This window comes from Entelurus aequoreus, linkage group LG27, assembly GCF_033978785.1.
Source record: "Entelurus aequoreus isolate RoL-2023_Sb linkage group LG27, RoL_Eaeq_v1.1, whole genome shotgun sequence".
Taxonomy (NCBI): Eukaryota; Metazoa; Chordata; class Actinopteri; order Syngnathiformes; family Syngnathidae; genus Entelurus; species Entelurus aequoreus.
In genome coordinates this window covers 443,654-469,655 of record NC_084757.1, presented here as the reverse complement: position 1 = coordinate 469,655, position 26,002 = coordinate 443,654, and the positions used below count along the sequence as shown (strand labels likewise).

The window sequence follows — 26,002 nt, the reverse complement described above, 5'->3', positions numbered from 1 at the left end:
AGTGTGTGGATGTTGGAACGGTTCAAATCGGATTAGAAATGTGGGAAAAACAATTGATTGTATATTTCCCATTCATTGTCAATGGGGAGAAAGAAAACTACCGGAAATTCAGGGAATACCGGGATTTGAGTAAAGGGAAAACATGTTTTACGTTGGATATATGGGAAGAGTAGTGTGTGTGGAAGGTTGAAAGGTCGGAATCGGGTTTAAAAACGATGCACAATTTTGAGAATTTAGGGTATTGTAGAACTATAAATACGTCCATTCATTTGAATGGGAATTTCCTGGAAATGTCAGGAAAACTATGAATTTGTGACAATATTGATAGTAGCACAATTGTCCTCGATGATATGAATGTGTTGGTGTAATAATTTTTGGGATCTGTTGTAAAATGTTGATGTAACAACAGTTAGAATTGAGAATGAGTATTTCCAAATTCCTGGAATTTCAGGAAAATTGGGAATTTGTACGGAGAAAAAAAAGGAAACCTTTGTTGTCCCAACTAGGATGATTGTTTTAAAGGTGCAATGGTCAAAAACGGTTGAAAATGTGCACTGTGAAAACTTTCCGGGAAGAGGTGAAAATAGGGCTTTGGAAAATCGTGAATTCCTGGAAATTGTTTTGAACTTGGAAAATGGTAGTTTGATTGTCCAAGGTGAGTGGAGTGTGTGGATGTGGGTTTGAAAAATGTTCGATTCATTTTTTAAGGGCAAAAAATGTCCCGAAAAAAAGGGAAATTTTGGGTAATCTGGTAAAAAAATAAAAATTATTTGGGAGAGCCGAACGTTTTGATACTCGAACGGTTCAAATCGGATTAGAAATGTGGGAAAAACAATCGATTGTATATTTCCCATTCATTGTCAATGGGGAAAAAACTACCGTAAATTCAGGGAAAACCGGGATTTGAGTAAAGGGAAAACATGTTTTGCGTTTGATTTATGGGAAGAGTAGTGTGGATGGTTGATGAATTTTATTCATTATAGAACTATAAATACATCCATTCATTTGAATGGGAATTTCCTGGAAATTTCAGGAAAACTATGAATTTGTGACAATATTGATATTAGCACAATTGTCCTCGATGATATGAATGTGTTGGTGTAATAATTTTTGGGATCTGTCGTAAAATGTTGATGTAATAACAGTTAGAATTGAGAATGAGTATTTAGAAATTCCTGGAATTTCAGGAAAATTGGGAATTTGTACGGAGAAAAAAAAGGAAACCTTTGTTGTCCCAACTAGGATGATTGTTTTAAAGGTGCAATGGTCAAAAACGGTTGAAAATGTGCACTGTGAAAACTTTCCGGGAAGAGGTGAAAATAGGGCTTTGGAAAATCGTGAATTCCTGGAAATTGTTTTGAACTTGGAAAATGGTAGTTTGATTGTCCAAGGTGAGTGGAGTGTGTGGATGTGGGTTTGAAAAATGTTCGATTCATTTTTAACGGGCAAAAAATGTCCCGAAAAAAAGGGAAATTTGGGGTAATCTGGTAAAAAAAATTAAATTATTTGGGAGAGCCGAACGTTTTGATACTCGAACGGTTCAAATCGGATGAGAAATGTGGGAAAAACAATCGATTGTATATTTCCCATTCATTGTCAATGGGGAAAAAACTACCGGAAATTCAGGGAAAACCGGGATTTTAGTAAAGGGAAAACATGTTTTGCGTTGGATATATGGGAAGAGTAGTGTGGATGGTTGAAAGGTCGGAATGGGGTTTAAAAACGGTGCAACATTTTGAGAATTTAGGGCATTATAGAACTATAAATACGTCCATTAATTTGAATGGGAATTTCCTGGAAATTTGAAAATTTCGATAAAACCATGAATTTTTGAAAATATTGATACTAGCACAATTGTCCTCGATGATATGAATGTGTTGGTGTAATAATTTTTGGAATGTGTTGAAAAATGTTGATGTAATAACAGTTGGAATTGAGAATGGGTATTCCGAAATTCCTGGAATTTCAGGAAAACTGGGAATTTGTACGGAAAAAAAAAAAAAGTTAACTTTTGTTGTCCCAACTAAGATGATTGTTTTAAAGGTGCAATGGTCAAAAACGGTTGAAAATGTGCACTGTGAAAACTTTCCGGGAAGAGGTGAAAATAGGGCTTTGGAAAATCGTGAATTCCTGGAAATTGTTTTGAACTTGGAAAATGGTAGTTTGGTTGTCCAAGGTGAGTGGAGTGTGTGGATGTAGGTTTGAAAAATGTACAATTCATTTTTAACGGGCAAAAAATGTCCCGAAAAAAAGGGAAATTTTGGGTAATCTGGTAAAAAAAATAAAAATAATTTGGGAGAGCCGAACGTTTTGATACTTGAACGGTTCAAATCGGATTAGAAGTGTGAGAAGAACAATCGATTGTATATTGCCCATTCATTGTCAATGGGGAGAAAACTACCGGGAATTCAGGGAAAACCAGAATTTGAGTAAAGGGAAAACATGTTTTGCGTTGGATATATGGGAAGAGTAGTGTGGATGGTTGAAGGTCGGAATCGGGTTTAAAAACGGTGCAAAATTTTGAGAATTTAGGGCATTATAGAACTATAAATACATCCATTCATTTGAATGGGAATTTCCTGGAAATTTGGAAATTTCGATAAAACCATGAATTTGTGAAAATATTGATACTAGCACAATTGTCCTCGATGATATGAATGTGTTGGTGTAATAATTTTTGGAATCTGCTGAAAAATGTTGATATAATAACAATTAGAATTGAGAAGGGGTATCTCCAAATTCCTGGAATTTCAGGAAAATTGGGAATTTGTACGGAAAAAAAAAAAGTTAATCATCTTAGTTGGGGCAACAAAAGTTGTTTTAAAGGTGCAATGGTCAAAAACGGTTGAAAATGTGCACTGTGAAAACTTTCCAGAAAGAGGTGAAAATTGGAAATTCCTGGAAATTGTTTTGAACTTGGAAAATGGTAGTTTTGATTGTCCAAGGTGAGTGGAGTGTGTGGATGTTGGAACGGTTCGAATCGGGTGAGAAATGTGGGTTTGAAAAAAGTTCGATTCATTTTTAAGGGGCAGAAAATGTCCCGAAAAAAAGGTAAATTTTGGGTAATCTGGTAAAAAAAAAAAAAAATTATATGGGGGAGGTGAACGTTTTGATACTAATCGGATGAGAAATGTGGGAAAAGCAATCGATTGTATATTTCCCATTCATTGTCAATGGGGAGAAAACTACCAGAAATTCAGGGAAAACCGGGATTTGGGTAAAGGGAAAACATGTTTTGCGTTGGATATATGGGAAGAGTAGTGTGGATGGTTGAAAGGTCGGAATCGGGTTTAAAAACGGTGCAACATTTTGAGAATTTAGGGCATTATAGAACTATAAATACGTCCATTAATTTGAATGGGAATTTCCTGGAAATTTGGAAATTTCGATAAAACCATGAATTTTAAAAAATATTGATAGTAGCACAATTGTCCTCGATGATATGAATGTGTTGGTGTAATCATTTTTGGGAACTGTTGAAAAATGTTGATGTAATAATTGAGAATGGGTATTTAGAAATTCCTGGAATTTCAGGAAAATTGGGAATTTGTACGGAGAAAAAAAAGGAAACCTTTGTTGTCCCAACTAAGATGATTGTTTTAAAGGTGCAATGGTCAAAAACAGTTGAGAATGTGCACTGTGAAAACTTTCCAGGAAGAGGTGAAAATAGGGCTTTGGAAAATCGTGAATTCCTGGAAATTGTTTTGAACTTGGAAAATGGTAGTTTGATTGTCCAAGGTGAGTGGAGTGTGTGGATGTTGGAACGGTTCGAATCGGGTGAGAAATGTGGGTTTGAAAAAAGTTCGATTCATTTTTAAGGGGCAGAAAATGTCCCGAAAAAAAGGTAAATTTTGGGTAATCTGGTAAAAAAAAAAAAATTATTTGGGAGAGCCGAACGTTTTGATACTTGAACGGTTCGAATCGGGTGAGAAATGTGGGTTTGAAAAAAGGTTGATTCATTTTTAAGGGGCAGAAAATGTCCCGAAAAAAAGGTACATTTTAGGTAATCTGGTAAAAAAAAAAATATATATATATATGGGTGAGGCGAACGTTTTGATACTCGAACGGTTCGAATCGGGTGAGAAATGTGGGTTTGAAAAAAGTTTGATTAATTTTTAAGGGGCAGAAAATGTCCCGAAAAAAAGGTAAATTTTGGGTAATCTGGTAAAAAAAAAAAAAAAAATTATATGGGGGAGGCGAACGTTTTGATACTCGAACGGTTCGAATCGGGTGAGAAATGTGGGTTTGAAAAAAGTTCGATTCATTTTTAAGGGGCATAAAATGTCCCGAAAAAAAGGTACATTTTGGGTAATCTGGTAAAAAAAAAAAAAAAGTTATATGGGGGGAGGCGAACGTTTTGATACTCGAACGGTTCGAATCGGGTGAGAAATGTGGGTTTGAAAAAAGTTCGATTCATTTTTAAGGGGCATAAAATGTCCCGAAAAAATGGTAAATTTTGGGTAATCTGGTAAAAAAAAAAAAAAATTATATGGGGGAGGCGAACGTTTTGATACTAATCGGATGAGAAATGTGGGAAAAGCAATTGATTGTATATTTCCCATTCATTGTCAATGGGGAGAAAGCTACCAGAAATTCAAGGAAAACCGGGATTTGGGTAAAGGGAAAACTTGTTTTGCGTGTGATATATGGGAAGAGTAGTGTGGATGGTTGAAAGGTCAGAATCGGTGGTCTGATGTCTTTCCTGATTGCCTGATTGTGCCCACCTGTGTCACCCTCCCTCGTGTGTATAAATGTCTCGACTTCCTTCTGTCCTGTGCCAGAGTGTTTTCCTATCTTCTTGTGCGTACCTCCAGAGTTCCTTTGCCACAGTCTTGTCTTCAGCCATTGCCACGTTTTTTGTACCTTTTGAACCACGGGAGATTCTTTGTTTGTAGCCTTTTGTCAGGTAAGATTAGCTTCCTAGTATTGCCTCCGTTGGAGCGATTTTTGTTATATTTAGTAGTTTTGTTCTTAGCCCTTTTTTCCCTCCATAGCCGGAGCGTTTTGAGTTGTTATTATTTTTGTTAGTTAAGTGGTCAGATCAGATCTGTTTTGATAGCCTGTTTTGTTTCACGCGTTTTGGACCCCTTCCCTGTTCAGAATAAATATATGTTTCTGAAAATCCTGCGTCTGTGTCAGGCCCGGCCCTAACCAATCTGGCGCCCTAGGCAAGATTTTAGGTGTCGCGCCCCCCCCACATCGGTAGTGAAGTGTATATACTCACAAGAAACCGAATAGCTTTGTCTTTGACGTTTTTTTTTTACTTAAAGAAAGCAAATTAACAATCAGAATAGTTAACAAGATTAAAAAAAAAAGAATAAATAAATGAATACAAAACATAAAAAATGAATATATGAAATACAATATTTTTTACATACATAAACACAAAATAAAACGTGTCAACAAGTTGCATAAAATAAATAAAAAATACAATATAAATAAGGCACTGCACAAAACAAGATATCAAACCAGTATGACTTTAACAACTATATTACAAAAAAAGGGCATCCCAGAGTTCTCTATTTGTGCTTTTTAATATTGCATTAACTAGAATGACTTACAAATGACTGTACACCAGGGAGTACTGTAATTACCTAACGTTACATTATTATTTTCCATAACAATTTAGCCCCCTCCACAATATTAACCCGACGTTAAAACAGAACTAGCTATTTATTGATTAGCAATTGCCGAATCATGTAACATTAGCTTAATGCTAAAAAGCCAGGTTACTATCACATTCTGTAACAGACAAATAATTTCATGTAGGCTAACGTTACCTACCTGCTACCTCTGTCTTTTTCTCGTTTCTCCTCTTCTTTTCTCTTTTTTCTTCCCTGGGCACCTGACAGTTTTGGCCGTTTTGACATCTTGTGTTGATTTTTTTGGTGTGGTGACGTCCAAAAAGAGTCATGATACGGGAAGGGAGGGGGCGCACCCACGGGGGTGGAGGGGGCGTAATGTTGTAACAAATAATATTTCTATTAAATAGGCTTTACTTTACATTTTAATTAACGTGGGATTATTTTTTGTATTTAGAAATAATAGTACCAACTTTTTTTATTTTTTTTAATTTTTTAAATATATTATTTTTTTTCTCCAACATTTGTGGCACCGCCGTGGCGCCCCCTGATGGACGGCGCCCTTAGCATTTGCCTATACGGCCTATGCCACGGGCCGGCCCTGATCTGTGTTCAGAGTCCTGTTCTGGTCGTGACATAATCCTCCTTTTTCATTGTCCCATTTACTCTCTGTAAAGCACCAGTTCCATTGGCAGCAAATACTACCACCACCATGCTTGACGGTAGGCTTGGTGTTCCTGGGGTTAAAAGTCTCACCTTTTCTCCTCCAAACATATTGCTGGGTATTGTGGCCAAACAGCTCAATTTTTGTGAGCAACAAGTATGTGCTCCAATCACTACATCACAAAATAATAAGAGTTGTAGAAATGATTGGAAACTCAAGACAGCCATGACATCATGTTCTTTACAAGTGTATGTACACTTTTGACCGCGACTACATGTGTGATGGTGCACATGTGTATGTAATATTGTTATTGGACATGATCATGAGGATATTTGCAGCGCTCACACACACACACACACACACGTGTGTGGTGAAATGGTGCGTGAAAGAGATAAATGTCGTTGTCATCACCTGATTTGCGCTACGTGATGTGTTGTCAGGCGCAGGCGGACAGTCTGAGGACGCAGGAGGCGGAGAGTCTGAGGACGGAGCAGGCGGGCCAGGTGCAGGCCGGGATGGAGCGCCAGCTGGCGGAGAGGCAGGACCAGGTGACGGCGCTGCAGGTCAGGCCCGAACCGCTGGAGTCGATTGCTCCCAAAGTGAAATGATGAAAGAAGGGCAGATGCACCGACCCCAAAATAGCTGCAGCTAAGTCAATACAACTATAAAATACTATTTTATTGTGCTTGCACAGTGAAAGAATGAACTTTCCACTCCAGCACGTTATGGAGACTACATCCCTGGCTGGCTCCGCCCCCCTCCAAACTGTCCAAGAAGGACGCTAATGAGCTAAATCAATCAAACTTTTTTTTATATAGCACTTTTATGCACAGGCTAGTTGGAACACCAGTAAAATAAATATATCTTTAAAATAAACACACATGTACACACAACCAGGCTGATATTATCGGCCGATAAATGCTTTAAAATATAATATCGGAAATTATCAGTATCGTTTTTTTTATTATCGGTATCGTTTTTATTTTATTTTATTTTATTTTTTATTTTTTTATTAAATCAACATAAAAAACACAAGATACACTTACAATTAGTGCACCAACCCAAAAAAACCTCCCTCCCCCATTTACACTCATTCACACAAAAGGGTTGTTTCTTTCTGTTATTAATATATTATATATCAATATATATCAATACAGTCTGCAAGGGATACAGTCCGTAAGCACACATGCTGCTCCACTAATAGTACTAACCTTTAACAGTTAATTTTACTCATTTTCATTAATTACTACTTTCTATGTAACTGTTTTTATATTGTTTTACTTTCTTTTTTTATTCAAGAAAATGTTTTTGAATTATTCATCTTATTTTATTTTATACATTTTTTTAAAAGGACATTATCTTCACCATACCTCCAAATTAGGCATAATAATGTGTTAATTCCACGACTGTATATATCGGTATCGGTTGATATCGGTATCGGTAATTAAAGAGTTGGACAATATCGGATATCGGCAAAAAGCCATTATCGGACATCCCTACACACACTAGAACTCAAATGAAGATTATATAATAAGTAGAGATGTCCGATAATGGCTTTTTTGCCGATATCCGATATTCCAATATTATCCAACTCTTAATTACCGATTCCGATATCAACCGATACCGATATATACAGTCGTGGAATTAATACATTATTATGCCTGATTTTGTTGTGATGTCCCGCTGGATGCATTAAACAATGTAACAAGGTTTTCCACAATAAATCAACTCAAGTTATGTAAGAAAAATGCCAACATGGCACTGCCATATTTATTATTGAAGTCACAAAGTGCATTATTTATTTTAAAATGCCTCAAAACAGCAGCTTGGAATTTGGGACATGCTCTCCCTGAGAAGAGCATGCGGAGGTTGAGGTGGGTGGGGTTGGGGGGCGGGGTTAGGGGTAGCGGAAGGTGTAAATTGTAGCGTCCCGGAAGAGTTAGTGCTGCAAGGGGTTCTGGGTATTTGTTCTGTTGTGTTTATGTTGTGTTACGGTGCGGATGTTCTCCCGAAATGTGTTTGTCATTCTTGTTTGGTGTGGGTTCACAGTGTGGCGCATATTTGTAACAGTGTTAAAGTTGTTTATACGTCCACCCTCAGTGTGACCTGTATGGCTGTTGACCAAGTATGCCTTGCATTCGCTTGTGTGTGTGAAAAGCCGTAGATATTATGTGACTGGGCCGGCACGCAAAGGCAGTGCCTTTAAGGCAGGGGTCACCAACCTTTTTGAAAGCAAGAGCTACTTCTTGGGTAGTGATTAATGCGAAGGGCTACCAGTTTGATACACACTTAAATAAATTGCCAGAAATAGCCAATTTGCTCAATTTACCTTTAACTCTGTTATTATTAATAATTAATGATATTTACACTTAATTGAACGGTTTAAAAGAGGAAAAAACACGAAAAAAAATGACAATTAAATTTTGAAACATAGTTTATCTTTAATTTCGACTCTTTAAAATTCAAAATTCAACCGAAAAAAAGAAGAGAAAAACTAGCTAATTCGAATCTTTTTGAAAAAATTAAAAAAATAATTTATGGAACATCATTAGTAATTTTTCCTGATTAAGATTAATTTTAGAATTTTGATGACATGTTTTAAATAGGTTAAAATCCAATCTGCACTTTGTAAGAATATATAACAAATTGGACCAAGCTATATTTCTAACAAAGACTAATCATTATTTCTTCTAGATTTCCCAGAACAAACATTTTAAAAGAAATTCAAAAGACTTTGAAATAAGATTCAAAATTTAATTCTACAGATTTTCTAAATTTGCCAGAATAAATTTTTTGAATTTTAATCGTAATAAGTTTGAAGAAATATTTCACAAATATTCTTCGTCGAAAAAACAGAAGCTAAAATGAAAAATTAAATCAAAATGTATTTATTATTCTTTACAATAAAAAAAATACATTTACTTGAACATTGATTGAAATTGTCAGGAAAGAAGAGGAAGGAATTTAAAAGGTAAAAAGGTATATGTGTTTAAAAATCCTAAAATCATTTTTAAGGTTGTATTTTTAAACAAGTGAAGACCAAGTCTTTAAAATATTTTCTTGGATTTTCAAATTCTATTTGAGTTTTGTCTCTCTTAGAATTAAAAATGTCGAGCAAAGCGAGACCAGCTTTCTAGTAAATAAATACAATTTAAAAAATAGAGGCAGCTCACTGGTAAGTGCTGCTATTTGAGCTATTTTTAGAACAGGCCAGCGGGCTACTCATCTGGTCCTTACGGGCTACCTGGTGCCCGCGGGCACCGCGTTGGTGACCCCTGCTTTACGGTTTATTGGCGCTCTGTACTTCTCCCTACGTCCGTGTACACAGCGGCGTTTTAAAAAATCATACAATTAACTTTTTGAAACCGATACCGATAATTTCCAATATCACATTTTAAAGCATTTATCGGCCGATAATATCGGCAGTCTGATATTATCGGACATCTCTAATAATAAGTCATAGAACCCCAAGAGGGATAAGTGGTGGAACATAAATTTATGGATGGTATTTTACATTTTATAAAATGTTCCTCCTTCCTAAAATGACACAAAACACTTACAGTATGTCATAAATGTTGTACATTTGTGTAACAACTATACTTTAAGCTGATTTATTATAAAACTACATGTTGTACAGTATTTGTTATACATTTGTGTAACTCATTATCACAACTATACTTTTAGTTGATTCATTATAAAACTACAGAAATGCAGTGGCTGTCACTCAGTCCTGTTACCCTAACACGGGGGTCGGCAACCTGCATGCGGCTCTTTAGTGGACCCCTGGAGCTTTTTCAAAAATCTTTAATATTTTTTTTGTTTTAATATGGTTTCTGCAGGACAAACATGACACAACACTCCCTCATTTTTTTGTTTTAATATGGTTTCTGTAAGACAAACATGACACAAACCTCCCTCATTTTTTTGTTTTAATATGGTTTCTGCAGGACAAACATGACACAAACCTCCCTCATTTTTTTGTTTTAATATGGTTTCTTTAAGACAAACATGACACAAACCTCCCTCATTTTTTTGTTTTAATATGGTTTCTGCAGGACAAACATGCCACAAACCTCCCTCATTTTTTTGTTTTAATATGGTTTCTGCAGGACAAACATAACACAAAACTCCCTCATTTTTTTGTTTTAATATGGTTTCTGCAGGACAAACATGACACAAAACTCCCTCATTTTTTTGTTTTAATATGGTTTCTGCAGGACAAACATGATACAAACCTCCCTCATTTTTTTGTTTTAATATGGTTTCTGCAGGACAAACATGACACAAAACTCCCTCATTTTTTTGTTTTAATATGGTTTCTGCAGGACAAACATGACACAAAACTCCCTCATTTTTTTGTTTTAATATGGTTTCTGCAGGACAAACTTAACACAAAACTCCCTCATTTTTTTGTTTTAATATGGTTTCTGCAGGACAAACATGACACAAAACTCCCTCATTTTTTTGTTTTAATATGGTTTCTGCAGGACAAACATGATACAAACCTCCCTCATTTTTTTGTTTTAATATGGTTTCTGCAGGACAAACATGACACAAAACTCCCTCATTTTTTTGTTTTAATATGGTTTCTGCAGGACAAACATGACAGAAACCTCCCTCATTTTCAGAAAGCCCACTGTTGTGTTTATGCTTCGCTAATGAGAGTATTTGGCGAGCGCCGTTTTGTCCCACTAATATCGGCGGTCCTTGTAGTTGTCGTTGCATGTACAACTTTCTCCGACGCTGCCACAGAAAGACGTGTTCTATGCCAGTCCTTCTTGGTCTCAGTTTGTCCACCAAACCTTTTATACTGTGCGTGAATGCACAAAGATGAACTTTTTTTGATATTATTGACTTGTTGGAGTGCTAATCAGGCATATTTGGTCAGTGCAAGCTAATCAATGCTAACATGCTATTTAGGCTAGCTGCATTATTATGCCTCGTTTGTAGATATATTTGGGATCATTTAATTTCCTTGCCTTATGTCCTCTGTGTTTGCAAACTAAACTAAATGGATCATGCTGTGCTAAAAACTCACTCCTGTTACTTTTAGTCCTGTAACTCAAATGAATCATTGTTAGCTTCGTAACCTTGTTCAAAATAAAAATGTCCAGCGCTTTTATTATTAGTTTCCACTTCCTGTGTGATCTCCTGTTCTGCCAATGAGCGCTGATTATGCACACCTGCCTCCGATTAGTGATCAGGAGACTCACCTGCATCTGATTAGTGATCAGAGGGCTTCATAGCCTCACTTTCCAGTCGCTACTAAATAGTTTTCATGCTTTGTCGCGGCCCGTATGCTTCCTGTGCACTTAACTGTTGATTAAATACTTTTTTTTAAATAATAAATAAATAAGAACAACATAGTGAGATTAATCCATCCATCCATCCATTTTCTACCGCTTGTCCCGTTTGGGGTCGCGGGCTGGATATAGTCGTCATAATAGCAATAAATATAAGACAAAAATAACTGCATTGACAAAACTGACAAATTACAATTTATATGGTATAAAGCAGGGGTGTCCAAACCATGGCGCGCGTGCCAAATGTGGCCCCGTCGACGTCTACAATTTGGCCCGCGAAACATCTTGACTTTAATAAGGAACCTTGCATTTGTTTTAAAACAGTGGTCCCCAACCTTTTTGTAGCTGGGGACCGGTCAACGCTTGAAAATTTGTCCCACGGACCGGGGGCGGGGGGGGATTTTTTTTTTTTTTTTTTTTTCATAAAGAAATACAATCATGTGTGCTTATGGGCTGTATCCCTGCAGACTGTATTGATCTATATGGATATATAATGTATATATTGTGTTTTTTTTATGTTGATTTAATTAAATATATATATATATATATATATATTTTTTTATTTTTTTTTAAAATTAAATCAACATTAAAAAAACACAATCTGTAAAGTATGTAAAAAAAATAAAAATATATATATTTGTATTTTTATTTTATTTTTTTTTCTTGCGCGGCCCGGTACCAATCGGTCCGCGGACCGGTACCGGTGGTTGGGGACCACTGTTTTAAAAGACTGATGATTTTGATGCTGTCTTTTGTGACGCCGTCAAGTGGCCAGTGTGCGTCAGTTAGATCAAGAAGCTTTAATTATTCTCTGAATGAGGTCTGTGCAGACAACCTTCCCTAGTCATAGTGCAAAAAAATAAATAAAATGCAAAACACTCTCCACACTTATCCATGTTTGGCACATTTTAACTGCATGATATTTCTGATTGATTACAAAACAGCAGCTTTTTAGCTCTTATTTCCAAAATTGTGTACACTACTGAATTGGGGTCTTTTGGCCGCTTATGTGGACACTTATACTGCCATCTGGTGGTGTCAGAAGAGTATAACATACAATGGAATTTGGAAAAAAAAAAGTGTAAAAATTAAAATTAGCATAAAGTACACGTTTGTGTACTTATGGACTAAGATGATTTTTAGTTTTTATTCTAATTAGGGTCCAATAAGCCCAAATAGCAAAGATAAATGAAAAAAGCATGTAAACAAACAGCTTGGGCCTTAAGAGGTTAAGGAGGTCGTCACGGAAGTAAACAAGGTAGGAGTCGAACTTTCACATACTCTTAATATCCAATTATATTAATTATTTAATAATCCATTATAATATAATATAATATGTACACATTTTATACAGTTACTTTGTTGGCTTTCGGCCCCCGATCCAATATTTTTAGCCCAATTTGGCCCCTTGTCCAAAAGTTTGGACACCCCTGGTCTAAAATTGATGTCGTGACTTGTGTGTGCCCAGGCCCACATCAGCCAGCTGGAGCACACCCACACACAGCGCCTCCTAGAGGTCACTGTCCGCCACCACCAGGAGCTGGACGCCGAGACGGCGTGTCTTCGCGGCGCTCAGCTGCAGGCCGAGCAGGCGCTGCAGAGCAGGGAGCGGGCCCACCGCCAGAGGGTGAAATGTCTGGAGGATCAGGTACCTGCAGCGGTCCAAGACCTGGGTGTGGTCACGCGACTGTGTGTCCCACATCTTCCCTCCTCCCCCCTGCGTAGGTGTCCACCCTCAAGGAGCAGCTGGACCAGGAGGCTCCGCGGCGGCGACGGGCCCACGTCAAACAGATGCTGCGGCCCGCCGTGCACTCAAGTATGTAGCGCCGTCGACCTGGCAGCCTCCCTGCGGGGAACACCCCCAAAACAACACGTTTGGTTTATGAGCGGACAGCACGTGCTAAATTGTTTTTAGGATTTCTTCTGACGCACAAACTGGGGAGCAGACTTTATCCCTCCAAATGTCGGGGATTTCCATGAGTATCCCAAAAAACATCAAATAAATGAAATGAATGCTACACCAAATTGTGACGTGAGCTACACTGAGGAAGGACAAAGACACTTTTCTTCCCATCTGATATTGATATCAAAGATCGGCCTGTTATCGGTAACTTAGCAAGCAAGCCCTGATATACAAGCAGTCGTGAGGCGCGTTTACTTGTGCAAACTTCTAAATGTCCGCCAATAAGCACAACATTTCTTCCATTTTAATCAGGGCAAAGGTCAACTCAATGTTTATCGATCAATCAAAGTTTATTCATATAGCCCTAAATCACAAGTGTCTCAAAGGGCTGCACAAGCCACAACCACATCCTCAGTGCAGATCCCACATAAGGGCAAGGAAAAACTCACAACCCAGTGGGACGTCGGTGTGAATGACTATGAGAAACCTTGGAGAGGACCGCATATGTGGGTGACCCCCCCGCCCCCTCTAGGGCAGACCGGATGCAATGGACGTCGAGTGGGTCTGACATAATATTGTGAGAGTCCAGTCCATAGTGGATCTAACATAATAGTGAGAGTCCAGTCCATAGTGGATCTAACATAATAGTGAGAGTCCAGTCCATAGTAGGTCTAACATAATAGTGAGAGTCCAGTCCATAGTGGATCTAACATAATAGTGAGAGTCCAGTCCATAGTGGATCTAACATAATAGTGAGAGTCCAGTCCATAGTGGATCTAACATAATAGTGTGAGAGTCCAGTCCATAGTGGATCTAACATAATAGTGAGAGTCCAGTCCATAGTGGATCTAACATAATAGTGAGAGTCCAGTCCATAGTGGATCTAACATAATAGTGTGAGAGTCCAGTCCATAGTGGATCTAACATAATAGTGAGAGTCCAGTCCATAGTAGGTCTAACATAATAGTGAGAGTCCAGTCCATAGTAGATCTAACATAATAGTGAGAGTCCAGTCCATAGTGGATCTAACATAATAGTGAGAGTCCAGTCCATAGTGGATCTAACATAATAGTGAGAGTCCAGTCCATAGTGGATCTAACATAATAGTGTAAGAGTCCAGTCCATAGTGGATCTAACATAATAGTGAGAGTCCAGTCCATAGTGGATCTAACATAATAGTGAGAGTCCAGTCCATAGTGGATCTAACATAATAGCGTAAGAGTCCAGTCCATAGTGGATCTAACATAATAGTGTGAGAGTCCAGTCCATAGTGGATCTAACATAATAGTGAGAGTCCAGTCCATAGTGGATCTAACATAATAGTGAGAGTCCAGTCCATAGTGGATCTAACATAATAGTGAGAGTCCAGTCCATAGTAGGTCTAACATAATAGTGAGAGTCCAGTCCATAGTGGATCTAACATAATAGTGAGAGTCCAGTCCATAGTGGATCTAACATAATAGTGAGAGTCCAGTCCATAGTGGATCTAACATAATAGTGTGAGAGTCCAGTCCATAGTGGATCTAACATAATAGTGAGAGTCCAGTCCATAGTAGGTCTAACATAATAGTGAGAGTCCAGTCCATAGTAGATCTAACATAATAGTGAGAGTCCAGTCCATAGTGGATCTAACATAATAGTGAGAGTCCAGTCCATAGTGGATCTAACATAATAGTGAGAGTCCAGTCCATAGTGGATCTAACATAATAGTGTAAGAGTCCAGTCCATAGTGGATCTAACATAATAGTGAGAGTCCAGTCCATAGTGGATCTAACATAATAGTGAGAGTCCAGTCCATAGTGGATCTAACATAATAGCGTAAGAGTCCAGTCCATAGTGGATCTAACATAATAGTGTGAGAGTCCAGTCCATAGTGGATCTAACATAATAGTGAGAGTCCAGTCCATAGTGGATCTAACATAATAGTGAGAGTCCAGTCCATAGTGGATCTAACATAATAGTGAGAGTCCAGTCCATAGTAGGTCTAACATAATAGTGAGAGTCCAGTCCATAGTGGATCTAACATAATAGTGAGAGTCCAGTCCATAGTGGATCTAACATAATAGTGAGAGTCCAGTCCATAGTGGATCTAACATAATAGTGAGAGTCCAGTCCATAGTGGATCTAACATAATAGTGAGAGTCCAGTCCATAGTGGATCTAACATAATAGTGTGAGAGTCCAGTCCATAGTGGATCTAACATAATAGTGAGAGTCCAGTCCATAGTGGATCTAACATAATAGTGAGAGTCCAGTCCATAGTGGATCTAACATAATAGTGTGAGAGTCCAGTCCATAGTGGATCTAACATAATAGTGAGAGTCCAGTCCATAGTAGGTCTAACATAATAGTGAGAGTCCAGTCCATAGTAGATCTAACATAATAGTGAGAGTCCAGTCCATAGTGGATCTAACATAATAGTGAGAGTCCAGTCCATAGTGGATCTAACATAATAGTGAGAGTCCAGTCCATAGTGGATCTAACATAATAGTGTAAGAGTCCAGTCCATAGTGGATCTAACATAATAGTGAGAGTCCAGTCCATAGTGGATCTAACATAATAGTGAGAGTCCAGTCCATAGTGGATCTAACATAATAGCGTAAGAGTCCAGTCCATAGTGGATCTAACATAATAGTGTGAGAGTCCAGTCCATAGTGGATCTAACATAATAGTGAGAGTCCAGTCCATAGTGGATCTAACATAATAGTGAGAGTCCAGTCCATAGTGGATCTAACATAATAGTGAGAGTCCAGTCCATAGTAGGTCTAACATAATAGTGAGAGTCCAGTCCATAGTGGATCTAACATAATAGTGAGAGTCCAGTCCATAGTGGATCTAACATAATAGTGAGAGTCCAGTCCATAGTGGATCTAACATAATAGTGTGAGAGTCCAGTCCATAGTGGATCTAACATAATAGTGAGAGTCCAGTCCATAGTAGGTCTAACATAATAGTGAGAGTCCAGTCCATAGTAGATCTAACATAATAGTGAGAGTCCAGTCCATAGTGGATCTAACATAATAGTGAGAGTCCAGTCCATAGTGGATCTAACATAATAGTGAGAGTCCAGTCCATAGTGGATCTAACATAATAGTGTAAGAGTCCAGTCCATAGTGGATCTAACATAATAGTGAGAGTCCAGTCCATAGTGGATCTAACATAATAGTGAGAGTCCAGTCCATAGTGGATCTAACATAATAGCGTAAGAGTCCAGTCCATAGTGGATCTAACATAATAGTGTGAGAGTCCAGTCCATAGTGGATCTAACATAATAGTGAGAGTCCAGTCCATAGTGGATCTAACATAATAGTGAGAGTCCAGTCCATAGTGGATCTAACATAATAGTGAGAGTCCAGTCCATAGTAGGTCTAACATAATAGTGAGAGTCCAGTCCATAGTGGATCTAACATAATAGTGAGAGTCCAGTCCATAGTGGATCTAACATAATAGTGTAAGAGTCCAGTCCATAGTGGATCTAACATAATAGTGAGAGTCCAGTCCATAGTGGATCTAACATAATAGTGAGAATCCAGTCCATAGTGGATCTAACATAATAGTGAGAGTCTAGTCCATAGTGGATCTAACATAATAGTGAGATCCAGGCCATAGTGGATCTAACATAATAGTGAGAGTCCAGTCCATAGTAGGTCTAACATAATAGTGAGAGTCCAGTCCATAGTGGATCTAACATAATAGTGAGAGTCCAGTCCATAGTGGATCCAACATAATAGTGAGAGTCCAGTCCATAGTGGATCTAACATAATAGTGAGAGTCCAGTCCATAGTGGATCTAACATAATAGTGAGAGTCCAGTCCATAGTAGGTCTAACATAATAGTGAGAGTCCAGTCCATAGTGGATCTAACATAATAGTGTGAGAGTCCAGTCCATAGTGGATCTACCATAATAGTGAGAGTCCAGTCCATAGTGGCTCTAACATAATAGTGAGAGTCCAGTCCATAGTGGATCTAACATAATAGTGAGAGTCCAGTCCATAGTGGATCTAACATAATAGTGAGAGTCCAGTCCATAGTGGATCTAACATAATAGTGTGAGAGTCCAGTCCATAGTGGATCTAACATAATAGTGAGAGTCCAGTCCATAGTAGGTCTAACATAATAGTGAGAGTCCAGTCCATAGTAGATCTAACATAATAGTGAGAGTCCAGTCCATAGTGGATCTAACATAATAGTGAGAGTCCAGTCCATAGTGGATCTAACATAATAGTGAGAGTCCAGTCCATAGTGGATCTAACATAATAGTGTGAGAGTCCAGTCCATAGTGGATCTAACATAATAGTGAGAGTCCAGTCCATAGTGGCTCTAACATAATAGTGAGAGTCCAGTCCATAGTGGGTCTAACATAATAGTGAGAGTCCAGTCCATAGTGGATCTAACATAATAGTGAGAGTCCAGTCCATAGTGGATCTAACATTATAGTGTGAGAGTCCAGTCCATAGTGGATCTAACATAATAGTGAGAGTCCAGTCCATAGTGGCTCTAACATAATAGTGAGAGTCCAGTCCATAGTGGGTCTAACATAATAGTGAGAGTCCAGTCCATAGTGGATCTAACATAATAGTGAGAGTCCAGTCCATAGTGGATCTAACATAATAGTGAGAGTCCAGTCCATAGTGGATCTAACATAGTAGTGAGAGTCCAGTCCATAGTGGATCTAACATAATAGTGTGAGAGTCCAGTCCATAGTGGATCTAACATAATAGTGTGAGAGTCCAGTCCATAGTGGGGCCAGCAGGAGACCATCCCTAGCGGAGACGGGTCAGCAGCACAGAGATGTCCCCAACCGATGCACAGGCGAGCGGTCCACCCCGGGTCCCGACTCTGGACAGCCAGCACTTCATCCATGGCCACCGGACCTGTGCCCCCCCTCCACAAGGGAGAGGGGGCAGAGGAGAAAAGAAAAGAAACGGCAGATCAACTGGTCTAAAAGGGGTGTCTATTTAAAGGCTAGAGTATACAAATGAGTTTTAAGATGGGACTTAAATGCTTCTACTGAGGTAGCATCTCTAACTGTTACCGGGAGGGCATTCCATAGTACTGGAGCCCCAGTAGAAAACGCTCTATAGCCCGCAGACTTTTTTTGGGCTCTGGGAATCACTAATAAGCCGGAGTTCTTTGAACGCTGATTTCTTGCCGGGACATATGGTACAATACAGTCAGCAAGATAGGCAGGAGCTTGACCGTGTAGTATTTTATACGTAAGTAGTAAAACCTTAAAGTCCCATCTTAAGTGCACAGGAAGCCAGTGCAGGTGAGCCAGTATAGGTATATATATATATATATATGTATATAAAAGTATATACAGTGTAGGCATAATATGATCAAACTTTCTTGTTCTTGTCAAAAGTCTAGCAGCTGCATTTTGTACCAACTGTAATCTTTTAATTCAACATGCTAGGCTTTAGCAAAGTCTGTCGAAGGAAATGGCTCCTCAAAATATCACTTTCACAATCGGACCATGTCGGTGTCTGCAGTGATCACTTTGTAAAATGTTTGTTTGAACATTTGATTGAGAAACTTTCTGTGATGCAATCCAGTTCAGTCTCTGCTATATTAGCAGTGCTTGAGAGCAGAACTAAACATGAAGGAAGGACAATAGATGGCATTAGTTTGTGTTCTTTTGTGGTTGCTATGCCTAAATATTACTAGAAAACTTGATTGTAGGCATAAACTAACATTATGTTAAGTGCTAATAATAAATATTGTGATTGTTGGTCCAGTCCACCGTATTTTCTTTGTACATTTTCATAACAAACTAAAAGCTTAGTTGTTGTGCAGGAAAGTCAAGTGCTTTACTTTACCATGAATGGGTGAATGTGGAAATAGTGTCAAAGCGCTTTGAGTTCCTTAAAAAAGGTACAAAAACGCTATACAAGTACAACCCATTTACCATTTACCATTTAGATGACCGTAACGTCTGTGGTGATATTCGTTAGCATCAAGAAAATATCCATAATAGCTTTAATAGATGATAATTGTCAGGTTCAAACACTGATGCCATCTATTAAACACAACAAAGAAGCAAAGAATTAAACAGAGACAGAATTCAATTTGGCTCAATTTGAGGAGAGACGCATGGACACTGTACCCTTGCACAGTGTCTCAGCACGCTCTGGCGAAAGATTGTACGCCAGCTCTTTTTATTTGGACTTTCCCTGTTTACATCACAACAGCTGTTTCTAAAGGAATGGGGGGTATGTAAACAGCCATTGTTTTCGGTCACATTAACACAAAAGAAAAAGATGCCTCTGGCTTTGACTGGTCCTGGATCGAGCTTGGCCAGGTCTTGGATCAAAATAGATAACCCCCCCCCCCCGTCTCCTCCCATCGTACACAGCGGAATTTTCCAAGCCTTTGGCTTGGTGCAACAAAGACAGCCTCTGTCTGCTCGCCGGAAGTTTCCGAAAACGGAAACTTTTGTGATAACTTCCACATAATTATTCTAAGAATAATGATAAATGGGTTATACTTGTATAGCGCTTTTCTACCTTTAATGTACTCAAAGCGCTTTGACACTATTTCCACATTCACCCATTCACACACGTAATAAACTAGATGAATAAATCTCTCCTCCACAGCTAAATAATGAGACAAAATATCATCTTCACAGATAAAAACAAACGCAGACATGAATTGTAGATGAGACTAACACTTGTAGCAGGAAATCAACTGCAAACAAACGTTTCCTTTTTCTCATTAGCGTCACCATCACAGCAGCACTTATGTCAATCAAATAAGTTTCTTAGCAATGTACCAATAAGTCCAACTTTGTTTTTAACTTTTGTTTTGAAGTTATTTTTGAGACTTTGAAGACTACATTTGACGCATCTTTCAAGCATTTTTATCATCTTTAGAATCCTGAAAAAATAAGATGTGTGTTCTTGTCTTTCATAATGATTTTGTACGGTAGGCAAAATTCCAAAATAAGTGCAGTTGCCCTCTAATTAAGGTAGTTTAAATGTATATTTCAAATGGTATTTATTATGAAGCAATCAGATGGATGTGCAGGGCATTTTGTGTAATGACAAATAATAATTTTGCAGGTCATTTTATGGTGTGTTTATGATACATTTAGTTTTGGCACCAATTGGTGGTGGTTGTAGACGTCAGCACACTCTGACTCCTGGATGATTCTCTCAGAGTGACGGTCAACATGTCTACTTTGTCATTGTGGCAAATAAAAAGCTACACTGTTTTTTGTGTGTCTATGGCGGGTTGTGTGTCCTTTCACAACATGCTAACCCACTAAAAAACTGTTGATTTAGTGTCGCGTCTGAGAGGATGGTGACCTTCGCTCCCTGCAGCCAGTCTCTGTGCTCAATGTTGATGTGTGCAGTCATGACACCATTTGTGGTCTCGCCTTTTGGCTGCTGACAAACCTCAACTGTGTGTGTGTTTGTGTGTGTGTCCTTGTATTTCTAGCCTTCTTGAGACATGAAGAAGGAAAAGTATCTTCCATATGAGGAGGTGTGAACAAGTGATGACATAAATCAATAACATTGCATCTAATAGACAATGTCTCATTTGTGGTGACATCTATCAAAATGAGGGTGGTCCCAAAAAGGAGGGATTTTTCCACATTGACTGTGTGTCGCTTTTAAAAGTACTCCCCCTATGGTCAACATATGAAATAACAAGTGTGTAAGAAATGTAAATGCGCCCCCTTTGGACAAAATTAATTTAAATAAATAAATAAATATGTACAGTATATAGAGACATACTGTAATAACTTGAAGTAAATCATGAAGATTAAAAACCAATTACAAACAAAACTCTTTTTTTTTAAATATCTAAAAGCAGTCTTTTTCTCACTTACAAAATTAGGAACAATTTCTCATATTTTTTCTGTTTCTTTAATATTGCAATATTTTTGCGTAAAATTATTACTTTTTTATGTAAAATTATTACTTTTTTTATGTAAAATTATTACTTTTTAATACAAAACGGTGACATTTTTCATATAGAAATCAGACTTGTATCACAGTATTGCCAATTTGTTTGTTGTTCCTGTAAAATAGTGACATTTTTTGAATAAAATTATGACTTGTCATAATTTTACCAAGTAAAATTTAGATGATTATTATAATATTGCCATAAAATTGTGACTTTTGTCGAGTAAAATGACGACTCTTTTCATAAAATTGCCAAAATGTTAAGCTTTTCTCGTAAAATTGCGACTGTTATTGAGTAGAATTCCAACTTTTATCATAATATTGCACAAATGTTCCGTTTTTCTTGTAAAATTTTGACTCGCGTCGGGTAAAATTACAACTTTTAAAATAACGCTGCCACAATTCTAAGTTTTTCTTGTGAAATTGTGACCTTTTTATTTATATATTATTAATGTTGTAAATACACATCTTTATATATCTAGAAAGGCTGGTCCTAAAGAGGGAGGCATTTTTCTCAGGTCTCAAGAATGTAACAAACACAAGAATATGTGTGTGTGTGTGTTCTTGTATTTCTAGCCTTCTTGAGACATGAAGAAGGAAAAGTATCTTCCATATGAGGAGGTGTGAACAAGTGATGACATAAATCAATAACATTGCATCTAATAGACAATGTCTCATTTGTGGTGACATCTATCAAAATGAGGGTGCTCCCAAAAAGGAGGGATTTTTCACATTGACTGTGTGTCGCTTTTAAAAGTACTCCCCCTGTGGTCAACATATGAAATAACAAGTGTGTGTAAGAAATTTAAATGCGCCCCCTTTGGACAAAATTAATTTAAATAAATATGTACATTATATAGATACATACTGTAATAACTTGAAGTAAATCATGAAGATTAAAAACCAATTACAAACAAAACATTTTTTTTTTAAATATCTAAAAGCAGTCTTTTTCTCACTTACAAAATTAGGAACAATTTCTCATATTTTTTCTGTTTCTTTAATATTGCAATGTTTTTTCGTAAAATTATTACTTTTTTATGTAAAATTATTACTTTTTTTATGTAAAATTATTACTTTTTAATACAAAACGGTGACATTTTTCATATTAAAATCAGACTTGTATCACAGTATTGCCAATTTGTTTGTTGTTCCTGTAAAATAGTGACATTTTTTGAATAAAATTATGACTTTTGTCATAATTTTACCAAGTAAAATTTAGATTATTATTATAATATTGCCATAAAATTGTGACTTTTGTCGAGTAAAATGACGACTCTTTTCATAAAATTGCCAAAATGTTAAGCTTTTCTCGTAAAATTGTGACTGTTATTGAGTAGAATTCCAACTTTTATCATAATATTGCACAAATGTTCCGTTTTTCTTGTAAAATTTTGACTCGCGTCGGGTAAAATTACAACTTTTAAAATAACGCTGCCACAATTCTAAGTTTTTCTTGTGAAATTGTGACCTTTTTCTTGTGAAATTCCAACTCATTTTTCACAACAACCTTTTTTATATTTGCATAGTATGTATATATTATTAATGTTGTAAATACACTTCTTTATATATCTAGAAAGGCTGGTCCTAAAGAGGGAGGCATTTTCCTCAGGTCTCAAGAAGGTAACAAACACAATAGTGTGTGTGTGTGTTTGTGTGTGTGTTCTTGTATTTCTAGCCTTCTTGAGACATGAAGAAGGAAAAGTATCTTCCATATGAGGAGGTGTGAACAAGTGATGACATAAATCATGGTCCCAATAACATTGCATCTAATAGACGATGTCTCATTTGCACCCCTGCTGCTAATGAGGGTGGTCCCAAAACTGAGGGATTTTTCAAATTGACCGTGTGTCGCTTTTAAAAGTGCTCCCCATCTAGTCAACATATGAAATAACAAGTGTGTGTAAGAAATTTAAATGCGCCCCCTTTGGACAAAATTAATTTAAAAAAATAAATAAATATGTACAGTATATAGAGACATACTGTAATAACTTCAAGTAAATAATGAAGATTAAAAACCAATTACAAACAAAACATTTTTTTTAGAAATATCTAAAAGCAGTCTTTTTCTCACTTACAAAATTAGGAACAATTTCTCATATTTTTTCTGTTTCTTTAATATTGCAATATTTTTTCGTAAAATTATTACTTTTTTATGTAAAATAATTACTTTTTTTATGTAAAATTATTACTTTTTAATACAAAACGGTGACATTTTTCATATAAAAATCAGACTTGTATCACAGTATTGCCAATTTGTTTGTTGTTCCTGTAAAATAGTGACATTTTCTGAATAAAATTATGACTTTTGTCATAATTTTACCAAGTAAAATTCAGATTATTATTATAATATTGCCATAAAATTGTGACTTTTGTCGAGTGAAATGACGACTCTTTTCATAAAATTGCCAAAATGTTAAGCTTTTCTCGTAAAATTGCGACTGTTATTGAGTAGAATTCCAACTTTCATCATAATATTGCACAAATGTTCCGTTTTTCTTGTAAAATGTTGACTCGCGTCGGGTAAAATTACAACTTTTAAAATAACGCTGCCACAATTCTAAGTTTTTCTTGTGAAATTGTGACCTTTTTCTTGTGAAATTCCAACTCATTTTTCACAACAACCTTTTTTATATTTGCATAGTATGTATATATTATTAATGTTGTAAATACACTTCTTTATATATCTAGAAAGGCTGGTCCTAAAGAGGGAGGCATTTTTCTCAGGTCTCAAGAAGGTAACAAACACAATAGTGTGTGGGTGTGTTTGTGTGTGTGTTCTTGTATTTCTAGCCTTCTTGAGACATGAAGAAGGAAAAGTATCTTCCATATGAGGAGGTGTGAACAAGTGATGACATAAATCATGGTCCCAATAACATTGCATCTAATAGACGATGTCTCATTTGCACCCCTGCTGCTAAAGAGGGTGGTCCCAAAACTGAGGGATTTTTCAAATTGACCGTGTGTCGCTTTTAAAAGTGCTCCCCATCTAGTCAACATATGAAATAACAAGTGTGTGTAAGAAATTTAAATGCGCCCCCTTTGGACAAAATTAATTAAAAAAAATAAATAAATATGTAGAGTATATAGATACATACTGTAATAACTTCAAGTAAATAATGAAGATTAAAAACCAATTACAAACAAAACAGTTTTTAAAAAAATATCCAAAAGCAGTGTTTTTCTTACGTACAAAATTAGGAACAATTTCTCTTTTTTTTTTTTATGTTTCTTTAATATTGCAATATTTTTTCGTAAAATTATTACTTTTTTATGTAAAATTATTACTTTTTTTTATGTAAAATTATTACTTTTTAATACAAAACGGTGACATTTTTCAGATAAAAATCAGACTTGTATCACAGTATTGCCAATTTGTTTGTTGTTCTTGTAAAATAGTGACATTTTTTGAATAAAATTATGACTTTTGTCATAATTTTACCAAGTAAAATTCAGATTATTATTATAATATTGCCATAAAATTGTGACTTTTGTCGAGTAAAATGACGACTCTTTTCATAAAATTGCCAAAATGTTAAGCTTTTCTCGTAAAATTGCGACTGTTATTGAGTAGAATTCCAACTTTTATCATAATATTGCACAAATGTTCCGTTTTTCTTGTAAAATTTGACTCGCGTCGGGTAAGTTTTTCTTGTGAAATTGTGACCTTTTTCTTGTGAAATTCCAACTCATTTTCCACAACAAGCTTTTTTATATTTGCATAGTATGTATATATTATTAATGTTGTAAATAAACATCTTTATATATCTAGAAAGGCTGGTCCTAAAGAGGGAGGCATTTTTCTCAGGTCTCAAGAAGGTAACAAACACAAGAATGTGTGTTTGTGTGTGTGTGTGTTCTTGTATTTCTAGCCTTCTTGAGACATGAAGAAGGAAAAGTATCTTCCATATGAGGAGGTGTGAACAAGTGATGACATAAATCAATAACATTGCATCTAATAGACAATGTCTCATTTGTGGTGACATCTATCAAAATGAGGGTGGTCCCAAAAAGGAGGGATTTTTCAAATTGACTGTGTCGCTTTTAAAAGTGCTCCCCCTCTGGTCAACATATGTAATAACAAGTGTGTGTAAGAAATTGAAATGCGCCCCCTTTAGACAAAATTAATTCAAAAAAATAAATAAATATGTATATAGAGACATACTGTAATAACGTGAAGTAAATAATGAAGATTACAAACAAAAATAAATAAATAAATAAAAGATCTAAAAGCAGTGTTTTTCTCACTTGTAAAATTGGGAACAATTTCTCATATTTTTTGTGTTTCTGTAATATTGCAATATTTTCTCGTAAAATGATTACTTTTTTATGTAAAATTATTACTTTTTAATACAAAACGGTGACATTTGTCATATAGAAATCAGACTTTTCTCACAATATTGCCAATTTTTTTGTTGTTCCTGTAAAATAGTGACATTTTTTGAGTAAAATTATGACTTTTGTCATTATTTTGCCAAGTAAAATTCCGATTATTATTATAATATTGCCAACATTTTACAGTTTTCTTAAAAAATTGTGACTTTTGTGGAGTAAAATGACGACTCTTTTCATAAAATTGCCGAACTGTTAAGCTTTTCTCGTAAAACTTTTATCATCATATTGCACAAATGTTCAGTTTTT

At 36.4% G+C, this 26,002-nt stretch overlaps 1 protein-coding gene across 3 annotated transcripts in view; it reads left to right on the top strand.

The window, feature by feature from the left end:
* LOC133644686 (rootletin-like) overlaps positions 1 to 13,511 on the top strand; it is a 145,077-nt gene extending 131,566 nt beyond the window's left edge. For all 3 annotated transcript variants that reach the window (XM_062039376.1, XM_062039377.1, XM_062039375.1), the window contains 3 exons: positions 6,687 to 6,809; positions 13,018 to 13,197; positions 13,275 to 13,511. In XM_062039376.1, coding sequence (XP_061895360.1) covers positions 6,687 to 6,809; positions 13,018 to 13,197; positions 13,275 to 13,373 — 402 coding nt within the window. In that variant the 3' untranslated portion in view covers positions 13,374 to 13,511. The remainder of the gene's footprint in view (positions 1 to 6,686; positions 6,810 to 13,017; positions 13,198 to 13,274) is intronic.
* The last annotated feature ends 12,491 nt before the right edge of the window (positions 13,512 to 26,002 follow it).